Below are 12,606 nucleotides of genomic sequence, written 5' to 3'. Positions count from 1 at the left end.
ACACGCCTCACTAACAGCTATGAGAGGCTCAGTCTCCAGCCAGAATGAAGGGGCCTGTGTCTCGCATCACCCCTAGCAACCAACTCCCTAAAAACTTTACCTGAAAAACTGATCCAGGGCAGTCATGTGACAAATAAAGGACTTCAAAACCCATGTCAGCTGTGGCTCAGTGGGTAGCACTCTTGCCTTTGGGTCAGAGGGTTGTGGGTTCAAGCCCCACACCAGAGACTTGATCACAAAATCCAGGCTGACACTCCAGTGCAGTGCTGAAGGAGTGCTACACAGTCGGAGGTGCCATCTTTTAGAAGAGATGTTAAACCGAGGCCATGTCTGCGGATGTAAAAGCTTCCATGGTACTATTTCAAAGAGGAACATGGGATTTCTCCCCGGTGTCCTGACCAATATTCATCCCTCAATCAACATCACTAAAAAACAGATTATCTAGTCATTGCTTTCTGTGGGAGCTTGCTGTGCACATAGTGGCTGCCATGTTTCCTACATTACAACAGTGACTACACTTCTAAAGTACTTCATTAGCTGTAAAGCACTTTGGGACGTCCTGAGGTCGTGAAAGCACTGTATAAATGCAAGTTCTTTAACAACAGTGTAAAAAGTCTCTGCAGTTGGGTGTGACTAATAAATACAGTAGCAGGCTGTAATGAGGGGGTTTGATAGGGGAGTGAGGGGATTGGTTTTCCTCCAGTTCACCAACATTAGTGCGAGGTTATGCCCATCAGGAAAGAATGAACAGGCTGAGGGGTGACCTGAGAGAGGTCTTTAAAATTATGAAAGGTTTTGATAGAGTGTGTTTCCACTTGTGGGGAACTAGAGGCCATCAATATAAGATAGTCACCAAGAAATCAAATAGGGAATTCAGAAACATCTTTACCCAGAGTGTGGCGAGAATGTGGAACTCGCTATCACAGGGAGTGGTTGAGGCAAATAGTATCAATGCATTTAAGGGGAGGCTAGACAAGCATATGAGGGAGAAGGGAATAGAGGGTTATGCTGATCGAGTTAGAGGAGGAAGGATGGGAGGAGGCTGGAGTAGAGCATAATCGCCAGCATGGACTGGTTAGGCCAAAGGCCTGTTTCTGTTCTGTATAGCTCATGTAATTTTATGTAACAGTGAAGTCGGATTCATCTGCAGCAAGTTTTCCACAGGGATTAGAGTCTGGAGGAGAATGTAACCACGGGCTCCACATTAAAGTGGGGGAGTCCGAGCCCGTGGAATCGGAGTGCGTTAGAGAGGGTCTGTCCAGTTTCTCAGTTGCTTGAGGGGAGCATTAAAGTGGCAGGGCACTGTCAAACTCTACACAACACAGGAGAGTACAAGCACAGGGGCCTGGCAGGTAGCTTTATATTTACACAGAAGAGGATAGAACATTCAGCCGGAATAAAAACAGTTTCCACGAGACCAGCAGCAGCTGCCACAAATCCCATTAGCGAGTCAGCATTTAACTGAATTAATCCCTCATTCTAATTGCTCTACTCCTCCAGCTCCCGGTTATTTTCATAGAAAATGTGCCAAAAGTCGAAGGAGGGACACATTAATAAAAGACTCCCAACAGGAGTGAAGTGGCATCATACACAAACCACTGACTAAAGCGCTTACTTCAAACAGCCCCCCCCCCCCCCCACTCCACTCACAGTACACCTCCTAGCACCAGCGTCAGTCGGACAGCAGTGTGAAGTGTGTGCAGAGTACTGAAAGATGATAACCCATGAACCGAGGCTAGATACACAGCCACTGAGCATTTGGTGGCACTTTTATTCTTCGGAGACTAAGGGGAGAATGGTGGAAGCCAGCAGACTCGGTGCCGAGCTTGGGGGCGGGGGGGGTCTGAAGGGCACACTGGGGTTGGATCCAGGGCCACCACTTGACATTTGTGCTGGCTGAACTCGATTCCTCAACGGTGCAGATTAATAATCGAAAATTCAAGTCTGAGCTTTAACCTACGTGTTAACCCGATTAGTTAAAAGGGTTAGCACCTCTACTAAAGTAGTGGACAAGGATTGTCACACAAGTGCGAAGAAAAAGTGCCAACCCCATCAAAAATGGAAGCTTTTCTGTCTAGTCTCGGGTCGACCGGTCACTCCAGCCAGCCTCGGCGAGGAGCGAATCGACCGGTCACTCCAGTCGGCCTCGGCGAATCGACCGGTCACTCCAGTCGGCCGCGGCGAGGAGCGAGTCGACCGGTCACTCCAGCCGGCCGCGGTGAGGAGCTAATCAACCGGTCACTCCAGCCAGCCTCGGCGAGGAGCGAATCAACCGGTCACTCCAGCCAGCCTCAGCGAGGAGCGAATCGGCCGGCCACTCCAGTCGGCCTCGGCGAGGAGCGAATTGATCAGTCGAGAGACGGAACGACATCTGCTCAGGTCCCGCCTCATTTCGGCCAGCACCCGATCTCAAAATTGTGGCAGTCACTCATGCAACAGTAAGCTGCCGCAGCCACACCCCCGCCCACCTGGCTGAGTTTGGTGCCCCAGTAGCCTGCATGTGACCTATTTGCCTCATGACATCAGATCCTCCTCAATCCTTGGCAGCACTGGGGGCTCCCGATGCAGTAGGGCTCCACTGATGGTATGACTGGAGTGCGGGATCCACCAAATGCCCCCTTGAGTGGACCCCAATAGGCTCATACATTAAGAATGGTAACTGCACTGAACACCTCACATCCCGTTAATAAGGGAACAAGGAACCGGTAACACTTGCTGGCCAAGCCCGGGAGTTAACGAATGGCCCAGTGCCAACTGTGCGCCATTCGTGCTTACCTGCCCACCGGAGAACACAACAGGTCCAGGTCCAAGGCTGGGACGGTAGGGAATGGTGGCACCTTTGGGCGGAGACTACAAAAGGACAAGAAACACAATGATTAGGAACATACAAAATAGGGGCAGGAGTAGGCCATAGGGCCCCTCGAGCCTGCTCCGCCATTCAATAAGATCATGGCTGATCATCTACCTCAACTCCACTTTCCAGCCCGATCCCCATATCCCTTGATTCCCTTAAGAGTCCAAAAATCTATCGATCTCAGTCTTGAATATACTCAATGACTGAGCATCCACAGCACAACACTAGGGCTCAGAAAGGGAGGGAAATCGGTGACCTGCACCACCGTACCATGGGGCTTCAGCAGAGTGAGGGGAGCAGGCCTCAGGCCTCGTAACTCCCTATAGGCTGACCTTCCAGTCAGAGCACCAGGTGGAGGCCGCCGGCTTCCTGTACTGAAAAGGGAGGTTTGCGCCCTGCAACACTCAACTGCTTCAGTCACGTCTTGTACAAGCAGAGCTCCAAGATTCAGGCTCCTGCTCCTCCACTGCTTTTGTTCCAAAGACTTTCTTTACCGTAGCGAGGAACTCTCGAGAAAGACCAAGGCTTGAATACTCTTTCCACATCTGGCGAGGCTCCACACTGAATGCAAAGCAGCTCATTTCACAGGTGCTGCCTTTTCCGCCTCATTTCATCACAACCTTTCCTGTCTGTCTATTTTATTCACACCATAGCCCCCGCTGTTCTGAACTTTCTTCGCTCATTCTCCCCAAGGTGAAAGCCCAGGATCCCACCCGCACTTCCACTGTACTGAAATCAGGACCCATTGTACAGTCTCGAACTCCAACTCCTTCTTTCCCAGCACTTCAAACCTGTGGAGCTCCACCCTTCCTTTCCTCCTCCAACCCCCAGGTTTTTCAAGGCCAAGCTTGGCGTCAGTCTTGTGCCTCTTTAGTCTTGGCGCTGTCCTGTACTGTGGGGCGCAGTCCTTCACCAGCTCTAGCTATATCTAGGGATTTACTCCTTAAATGACAATTACTTGTTACTTTCTTGTCCTCTGTACTTCTACCTCAGTTTCCGAGAAAGTTCCTCTCATAATTCACCTCATTAACTCCCTTCATTCTTTTCCGAACCTAGATCATTTCATTCCTATAATATCTAATGAGAGCAAATTTTGTTCCCTTTGACTTCTCACCTCGAAATCTGTCCCCTCCTCTAGCCCCTTCCTGTTGCCTCCGTGACCACATCACACTTCACTGATCGCATGAATCTTGAGCTCATCAATTTCAGGGATGTTACTGTTGGGGAATGGAACACTTGCCAGTTCAGACAACCAGTATCCCATCAAACACTCCCAGGGCAGGTACAGCAAGGGTTAGACACAGAGTAAAGCTCCCTCTACACTGTCCCATCAAACACTCCCAGGCCAAGTACAGCACGGGGTTAGATAGAGTAAAGCTCCCTCTACACTGTCCCATCAAACACTCCCAGGGCAGGTACAGCAAGGGTTAGATACAGAGTAAAGCTCCCTCTACACTGTCCCATCAAACACTCCCAGGGCAGGTACAGCACGGATTAGATACAGAGTAAAGCTCCCTCTACACTGTCCCATCAAACACTCCCAGGGCAGGTACAGCACGGATTAGATACAGAGTAATGCTCCCTCTACACTGTCCCATCAAACACTCCCAGGGCAGGTACTCAACTCTTTGAACTGTATCCCACTAATTTTGGCATCCTCTGCAAACAAGACATTTACTCTGCTCCACACCTTCCTGAAGACTGCCCCGGGTGACCCTCGGTGTCCAATCGGGGTTGCTATTACTGATGAATACTCCTTTTCCTGTTTTCTGTCAGCTCCATGCAGCAGCCAGGAGGACTGTTTCGAACTAGCACTGGCACCTCCTAATTCAAAGAATCGCTCTTACCTCCAGAATGACTGCACAGATCTGCCTGATGCAGTGGATAATCGCATCCTGGGTCCCAGAGATGGTGACTGCACGCTCGGTTGAGTTCGGCAGCAGGTCTCCGGCTACCTGGACCTGAGCTCCAGTGGACTGCAGGAAATGAGAGAGAGAGAGAGAGAGAGAGGGAGAACTGAGCACCAATATATCACATCAGGCTGGGGAAAACTTAGATCTCAGGAAACCTTGTATCGTTTCCCCCTCACATAGGCTCGGATGTCAAACCCTCATCCCTACTGATGATAGGCCCGGAATCAATTTCTCACACCCTGCTGGGTGATATGGCCCGAGTCAAACCCTCCCCCAGTATCACATAATAATCGTAGGATCATACACCACAGGTGGTCATTCAGCCCATCCTGCCTGTGCCAGCTCTTTGAAAGAGCTATCCCACTAGCCACATTCTCCTGCTCTTTCCCCATAGCCCTGCAAATTTCTCCTTTTCAAGTATTTATCCACTGCCCCACAAAGTTACTATTGAATCTGCTTCCACTGCCCTTTCACAGAATGCACTTCAGATCATTAAAAAAATTCTCAACTCCACTCTGGTTCTTTTGCCAATTATTTTAAATCTGCGTCCTCTGTCTAACGGAAAAAGTTTCCCCTTAACCAATCATATTTTTGAACAGCTCAAGTCTCCCTAACCTTCTCTGCTCTCATTAAAGATAGGGAGCAGCAGGAGCCAGGTTTGTTCTGACGCTCATACACACTGTTCCATGATGTGGAGAATTCCTGACCTGCCGAGCAGGGAACAAGCAGCAGCTGGTGGGAAAGGGGTTAAATCACCTGCCCCTTCCCCAGCAACCTGCAGGCAGGTGTATGCAGCGCTGTGCTGATGCTTTAGTTACAGGAGGTGCCCAATCCCATGGAGATGGGATTGTTTGGTACCTGGCCTAGGCATTAGTTACTGTGCAGTGGTACAGGACTAGCATTAGTAATGCCATTACAATGTAGTTGCTTTGACTGTACAAAGCTGCCCTCAGCTGGACCAAGACTCCTACCCTCACTGAAGTCAGTGACTGAACTCCCCGCCAAATAACTCACCTCTCTGATCTCCTTGATCTTTGACCCTCCTTTTCCGATCAGCGAGCCGCACTGACTGGCGGGGATTACCAGGCGTAGTGTAACTGGGGGCTTGCTCCTCGCGGTATCACTCATGCTCGACGTACTGAGGTCCTGGAACCAGAGGACAGACAGGACCATCACATTGTACAGTGTGTCAGCAACAATGGCTCCAAGCCACTGAAGGGGGAAAGGGAGGGAGGGGGGAAATAAATTATATATTAACATATAAACACATTCCAAGGTACTTTTGCAAGGAAAAACACCGCAGCAAAGGAGGAGATATTCCAAGACGTTACCAAAAACTTGGTCAAGGCGGTTGTTTTAGGAGAGAAATGGAGAGGTTGAAGGAGGCAATTCCGTGCGATCTAGGCAGTTAAAGGCACAGCATCCAATAGCGGGATGAAGGGAGAGGGAGTCGGAGGAACTCGGGAAGGTTAGAGACATAGGGAGGGGCACTGTTCCCATTAATTTGGTTCCGGTGCGCGGCCCCTTTAAAGGACTGCGTGGCTCATTCGAAATACTGCTCATGCGCAGTTTTCCCCACTGAAGAGCCGGCTGCACGGGAGGTCCGGAGAGCTGCGCAGCTTAAAGGGAACATTGGGGAGGGTTAAGGTCATGGAGGGATTTAAAACACAAAGATGAGAACATTGAATTTGAGGCACTGGGAGTCAAGGAGGGGAGCGAGGACAGGGGGAGGGGTGAACGGGACGGTGAGCGGTAGGATACGAGCAGCAGAGTTGGACGAGCTTTAGTTTACGGAGGGTAGAGGGTGTGGTACAGTTCCACAGACACACGATACCTTCAATACGCCACCAAAATGGCCATTCTTAATGTAGGAACCTGAGTTACCAGGGACATCACTGCTGAGATTGGTCCTGTCCTTATCTTGCCCTCACCAACTGAGCTTTAGGACAAGGAAAAGAAGCTTTACTCTGTAACTAACCCGTGCTCTACCTGCCCTGGGAGTGTTTGATGGACAGTGCAGTGAGCACTTTACTCTGTAACTAACCCGTGCTCTACCTGCCCTGGGAGTGTTTGATGGACAGTGCAGTGAGCACTTTACTCTGTATCTAGCCCGTGCTCTACCTGCCCTGGGAGTGTTTGATGGACAGTGCAGTGAGCACTTTACTCTAACTAACCCGTGCTCTACCTGCCCTGGGAGTGTTTGATGGACAGTGCAGTGAGCACTTTACTCTGTATCTAGCCCGTGCTCTACCTGCCCTGGGAGTGTTTGATGGACAGTGCAGTGAGCGCTTTACTCTGTATCTAGCCCGTGCTCTACCTGCCCTGGGAGTGTTTGATGGACAGTGCAGTGAGCACTTTACTCTGTAACTAACCCGTGCTCTACCTGCCCTGGGAGTGTTTGATGGACAGTGCAGTGAGCACTTTACTCTGTATCTAGCCCGTGCTCTACCTGCCCTGGGAGTGTTTGATGGACAGTGCAGTGAGCGCTTTACTCTGTATCTAGCCCGTGCTCTACCTGCCCTGGGAGTGTTTGATGGACAGTGCAGTGAGCACTTTACTCTGTAACTAACCCGTGCTCTACCTGCCCTGGGAGTGTTTGATGGACAGTGCAGTGAGCACTTTACTCTGTAACTAACCCGTGCTCTACCTGCCCTGGGAGTGTTTGATGGACAGTGCAGTGAGCGCTTTACTCTGTATCTAGCCCGTGCTGTACCTGCCCTGGGAGTGTTTGATGGGGACAGTGCAGTGAGCGCTTTACTCTGTATCTAGCCCGTGCTGTACCTGCCCTGGGAGTGTTTGATGGGGACAGTGTAGAGGGGCTTTACTCTGTATCTAGCCCGTGCTGTACCTGCCCTGGGAGTGTTTGATGGGGACAGTGTAGAGGGGCTTTACTCTGTATCTAGCCCGTGCTGTACCTGCCCTGGGAGTGTTTGATGGGGACAGTGTAGAGGGGCTTTACTCTGTATCTAGCCCGTGCTGTACCTGCCCTGGGAGTGTTTGATGGGGACAGTGTAGAGGGGCTTTACTCTGTATCTAGCCCGTGCTCTACCTGCCCTGGGAGTGTTTGATGGGGACAGTGTAGAGGGGCTTTACTCTGTATCTAGCCCGTGCTGTACCTGCCCTGGGAGTGTTTGATGGGGACAGTGTAGAGGGGCTTTACTCTGTATCTAGCCCGTGCTGTACCTGCCCTGGGAGTGCTGGGTCAGGACTGTACTTGCGATAAGGTTGAATGCAGAAACACTCGCCATGTCCTAACACCAGCAGCCCTCATCTTTTAAGCACAACAAAAACCAAATCACTGCCATTTTCAAAGCTGTAGTTCACCTTGTGAGGTCCCTCCAGAGAAAAGACAAGGAATCAGAGAGAGAACTGAAGAAATTGGCAAGTTGGATCCAAAATTGGCTCACTGGCTGGTAGCAAAGGTCAACAGATGTTTTTGTGACTGGGAAGGTATTTCCAGTGGGGTTCTGCAGGGCTCAGTACTAGGTCCCTTGCGTATTGTGGTATACATTGATTTAGATTTCAATGTAGGGGGCATGATTAAGTAGTTTGCAGATGATACTAAAATTGGCCGTGTGGTTGATAGTGAGGAAGAAAGCTGTAGACTGCAGGAAGAGAACAATGGACTGGTCAGGTGGGCAGAAAAATGGCAAATGGAATTCAATCCAGAAAAGTGTGAGGTATTGCATTTGGGGAGAGCCAACAAGGAAAGGGAATACACAATAAATGGTAAGACACTGAGAAGTGCAGAGGAACAGAAGGACCTTGGAGTGCATGTCCACAGATCCCTGAAGGTAGCAGGACAGGTAGATAAGGCGGTTAAGAAGGCGTACAGGATACTTATATTCTGTGCCTCGGCTAATAAAGACAAGAGCAGAGAGGTTATGCTTGAACTGTATAAAACACTAGTTAGGCCACAGCTAAAGTACTGCGTGCAGTTCTGGTCACCACATTACAGGAAAGATGTGATTGCACTAGAGAGGAGATTTACCAGGATGTTGCCTGGACTGGAGAATTTTGACTACGAGGAAAGATTGGATAGGCTGGGGTTGTTTTCTTTGGAACAGAGGAGGCTGAGGGGAGACCTGAGTGAGGTGTACAAAATTATGAGGGGCCTAGATAGAGTGGACAGGAAGGACCTATTTCCCTCAGCAGAGAGGCCAATAGCCAGGGGGCATCGATTTAAAGTATTTGATAGAAGGATTAGAGGGGAGTTTGAGGAGAACTTCTTTCCCCAGAGGGTGGTGGGGGTCTGGAACTCACTGCCTGAAAGGGTGGTAGAAGCAGAAACCCTCATCACATTTAAAAAGTACTTGGTTATGCACCTGAAGTGCCGTAACCTACAAGGCTACTGACCAAGAGCTGGAAAGTGGGATTAGGCTGGATAGCTCTTTTCGGCCGGCACAGACACAATGGGTCAAATGGCCTCCTTCTGTGCCGTAACTTTCTATGATTCTATGAATTTGTGCGTTTGATATGCAATCTACCACTCGCCAGGCTTTAATTCCAAATGTTTCCCTGGAGAAGCCCACGAGCTCCCGCCCCTCACGCGCTGCTCCATTCACACTGCACATCTCTTGACACACTTACCTCCTCGAGTTTGCTTGTGATCATAGTGAACGCTTTGAGACGGCCTCCATTGAACCGGTAATTGTGATGATGCGTTCAGGGCACGAGCCCTCAGACACATTGATACGGGCAGTGCTCTGCAGAAGAAACAGGAAACATCTATCTGGCTACACAGAGCAAGGCGAGCAACATTTATATAGAAACCACCCAAACCCCTCCTTTAGATTCCAGCCTGTAACTCACTCCAGGTATCCATTATTCTATATATAAACCACCTGAACCCTTCGATTACATTTCAGCCTGTAACTCACACCCGGTTATCTGCTATTCTAATATATAACCCCATCCGCCACCCCCCCCACCCCTCGATTAGTTAGAGGCCATACTCTGAGGGACGTAGCTACGAGACTGGGTCGAAGTCGGGTGGTGAGGAAACCAACACAAGGGGGGTAACCTACTTAGCCTTGTCCTCACCAACCTTCCGAAGACACTTCTGTCCACGATAGCATTGAGGATTGACCAGCACACGGCTCTTGTGAAGACAACATCGCATCTCTACAGTGAGGACACCCTCCATCGTGTAGTGTGGCACTGTGCTGTGTGAAATAGATCTAGCAGCCCAGAACTGGGGATCCATGAGGCGCTGTGGCAAAATCAGCAGCAGCAGAATAGTATTCCACCACAATCAGTGACCTCATGGCCTTGGGCCATTAGTGGAGTTCCAGCCCCCTTGACTATAGCGGACATTAAATGACCAGAGAATGGACCAGACACAACTCACCTCCTCCCGCATTCTCTTTATCGTGTCGCCTTTCTGAAAAATAAAAGAAATTGAGTAACAGGTGAAATCACTGAAACATCCTAGGGGAGGGGCCAGTAAATAAATCTTCTCGATAAAGGTAGAGGAGATGGGCACTCACCTTCCCAATGATGCTGCCAACCTCCTGTGAGGGGAAAAGGAGAAAAACAGTTATAATAAGAACATAAGAAATAGGAGCAGGAGTAGGCCATTTGGCCCCTTGAGCCTACTGCACCATTCAATAAGATCATGGCTGATCTTCTATCTCATCTCCACTTTCCTACACTATACCAGTTTCATTAAATTAAATTAAAATTCTTAAATTATCATGGTGAGATTTGAACTCATATTCTCTGGATTACTAGCCCAATAACATAACCACCTCGCTACCATGCCCATTAACCACCATCGTGCCCATTAAATACACCACCGTGCCCAGATACAGAGTGCCCTTGACTGGCGTGTGAAAGGCGTTCAGAACCCACCCAGTGAGGATGCGGAGAGGAGTCTAGGAATGGCACTGGGGGGGGGGGGGTAACTATAAAACACGGGTAACAGAGTGCCTGTGGACTATGGGCAGGCTTGGCAACTCCTCAGTCACGTACCTTGCCGTGCATGAGCAGTCGGAGAGTCAGCGTAACGTGCAGCCCTCCATCGGAACTGTAATCGGTTTGATCCATTGTCGTCTGCACCTCGGTGTCAGGGGACATCAAACTGTCACTTAGCATGAAGAGAACGTTTGTAATCTGAAAGAGAGAGAACAGCAACTACAATAAAGGCTTGGGACATGAAAGAAATACAAATGGAGCAGAATTAATACAGATGGGGAGGTTCGGAAAGGTGACCCACCCCACTGAGTGGGCGGACTCGGGGACTTTCAATGTCCGTTTGTTGGCATGAGATTCCTCAGGTCGCATTGCCAACGGTCAGGCCAGGAATCGCACCCACCAGCGCCCTCGAGTTTGTGGGGTCGGTGGGAGAGGGCACCTCATTTGCACGGGGGCTGGGCAAACACCAGTGCCACTACGGGATTTTAAAACTCTGGTGCCCACACATCGAGCCACCCCTTTTGGGTGGCGCGGGGGGGAGAAAGAGAGGGGTTACCCAGGTTCCTCTGATCTGGGTAAACAGCAGAAAAGTGCAAAGCTACAGGAGGTGATGCTAAAGCTTTGCCGTTTACTGGCTGAACTGCAGCTCAATTCTCACCAGAATATTATTTCAAATCAAGTCAGGAAATTAAGAGTAAAGGACATAAATTAAAAATAACTAAAACTGAACGGAGAATTTTTTTTTTTTTAAAAACATAGTACAGCACAGAAACAGGCCATTCGGCCCAACAGGGCTGTGCCGGTGCTATTCATCTCAACCACTATTTGGTAGCGAGTTCCACATTCTAGCCACTCCCTGGGTAAATATTTGGAAGCGCTTCACTGAGTGAGGGATGTTTGGAACAACCTGTTGGTTAGGGTCGGAAACATAAACCTTCAGACATTCAAAGTACAATTGGGTGTTGTAACTGAGAGCTATTGTACAAGAGGGCTAGGCTTTGATGGGCCGAAAGGCCTTTTCTCAACCCTGGCTCTTCTCATGTCCTCCTGAGCTTGTCAAAAGTTCACTGACGGCACACCTGAATAATTAATTCCAGCTCTGCTCCTTCACCTCTGACCTTTACACAGGAGAAGCGAACAGGACAAGTTTTGAGTCAGCTATCCCCTGTATGATGGACTACATCCTTCCTGCGGTTCTCAAACAAATTCGTGGACTCACCCAAGAGCAGGGACGCTGCTGGGTGAAGTTTGGCAATACGAATTTCTTGCAAGCAGAAATATACTGTCCCAATCATTGAAAGTGATAAAATAAACCACAAAGAGCGATCTAATTAGTCCCACTCCCCCACTCTTTACCCACAGCCCTTAAACTTTTACTTGTCAAGTATTTCTCCAATTCCTGTTGAAAGTTATTAAATCTGCTTCCACCGCCCTTTCAGGCAGAGCATTCCAGATCACAACAACTCGCAACTTCTGTAAAAACAAAAAAAGGACATCTCCCCTCTGGTTCTTTTGCCAATGATCATTAAACCGTGTCCTCTGGTTACTGACCCTCCCGCCAGTGGAAACCATTTCTCACTACCTACCCTATCAATCAAAACCCCATATATTTTGAACTACTCCTGAATCTGACACGCCCTTTAAACTCCTAAAAAAAAAGGCCTGGAGAGGGTAAGCCTACGCCCAGGGTCATTAATCTCGTGGTCACACTGCCCAGAATAACATTAGTCCAACAGTCTGAACACAGCCCTATGGTTTTACACGGCTCTGGCTGTTGTTAGTTTAGGGGATGTTACAAGCATTGAGGGCAGCTGTACAGGCCTTCTGCCTTTTGATCTCTCTCAGCTGTCCGCACACGGCCAGTTACCAGAATCTCTAGCTTATTTTAACACGACCGATGACAGACAGGCCGCTGGGGGCAAC

At 49.4% G+C, this 12,606-nt stretch overlaps 1 protein-coding gene across 1 annotated transcript in view; it reads right to left on the bottom strand.

Moving 5' to 3' along the window:
• pcbp4 (poly(rC) binding protein 4) overlaps positions 1-12,606 on the bottom strand; it is a 32,880-nt gene that overhangs the window by 16,053 nt on the left and 4,221 nt on the right. The window contains 8 exon segments of the mRNA XM_086001282.1: positions 2,776-2,850; positions 4,702-4,830; positions 5,782-5,913; positions 9,358-9,395; positions 9,398-9,473; positions 10,118-10,150; positions 10,257-10,280; positions 10,741-10,881. Coding sequence (XP_085857408.1) covers positions 2,776-2,850; positions 4,702-4,830; positions 5,782-5,913; positions 9,358-9,395; positions 9,398-9,473; positions 10,118-10,150; positions 10,257-10,280; positions 10,741-10,863 — 630 coding nt within the window. The 5' untranslated portion in view covers positions 10,864-10,881.

The sequence above is a fragment of the Somniosus microcephalus genome, chromosome 11, assembly GCF_052327205.1.
Source record: "Somniosus microcephalus isolate GS21.2 chromosome 11, FLI_Smic_1.0, whole genome shotgun sequence".
Taxonomy (NCBI): Eukaryota; Metazoa; Chordata; class Chondrichthyes; order Squaliformes; family Somniosidae; genus Somniosus; species Somniosus microcephalus.
Note: the sequence above shows the minus strand (reverse complement) of the source record. Positions and strands in the feature narration are given on the sequence as shown.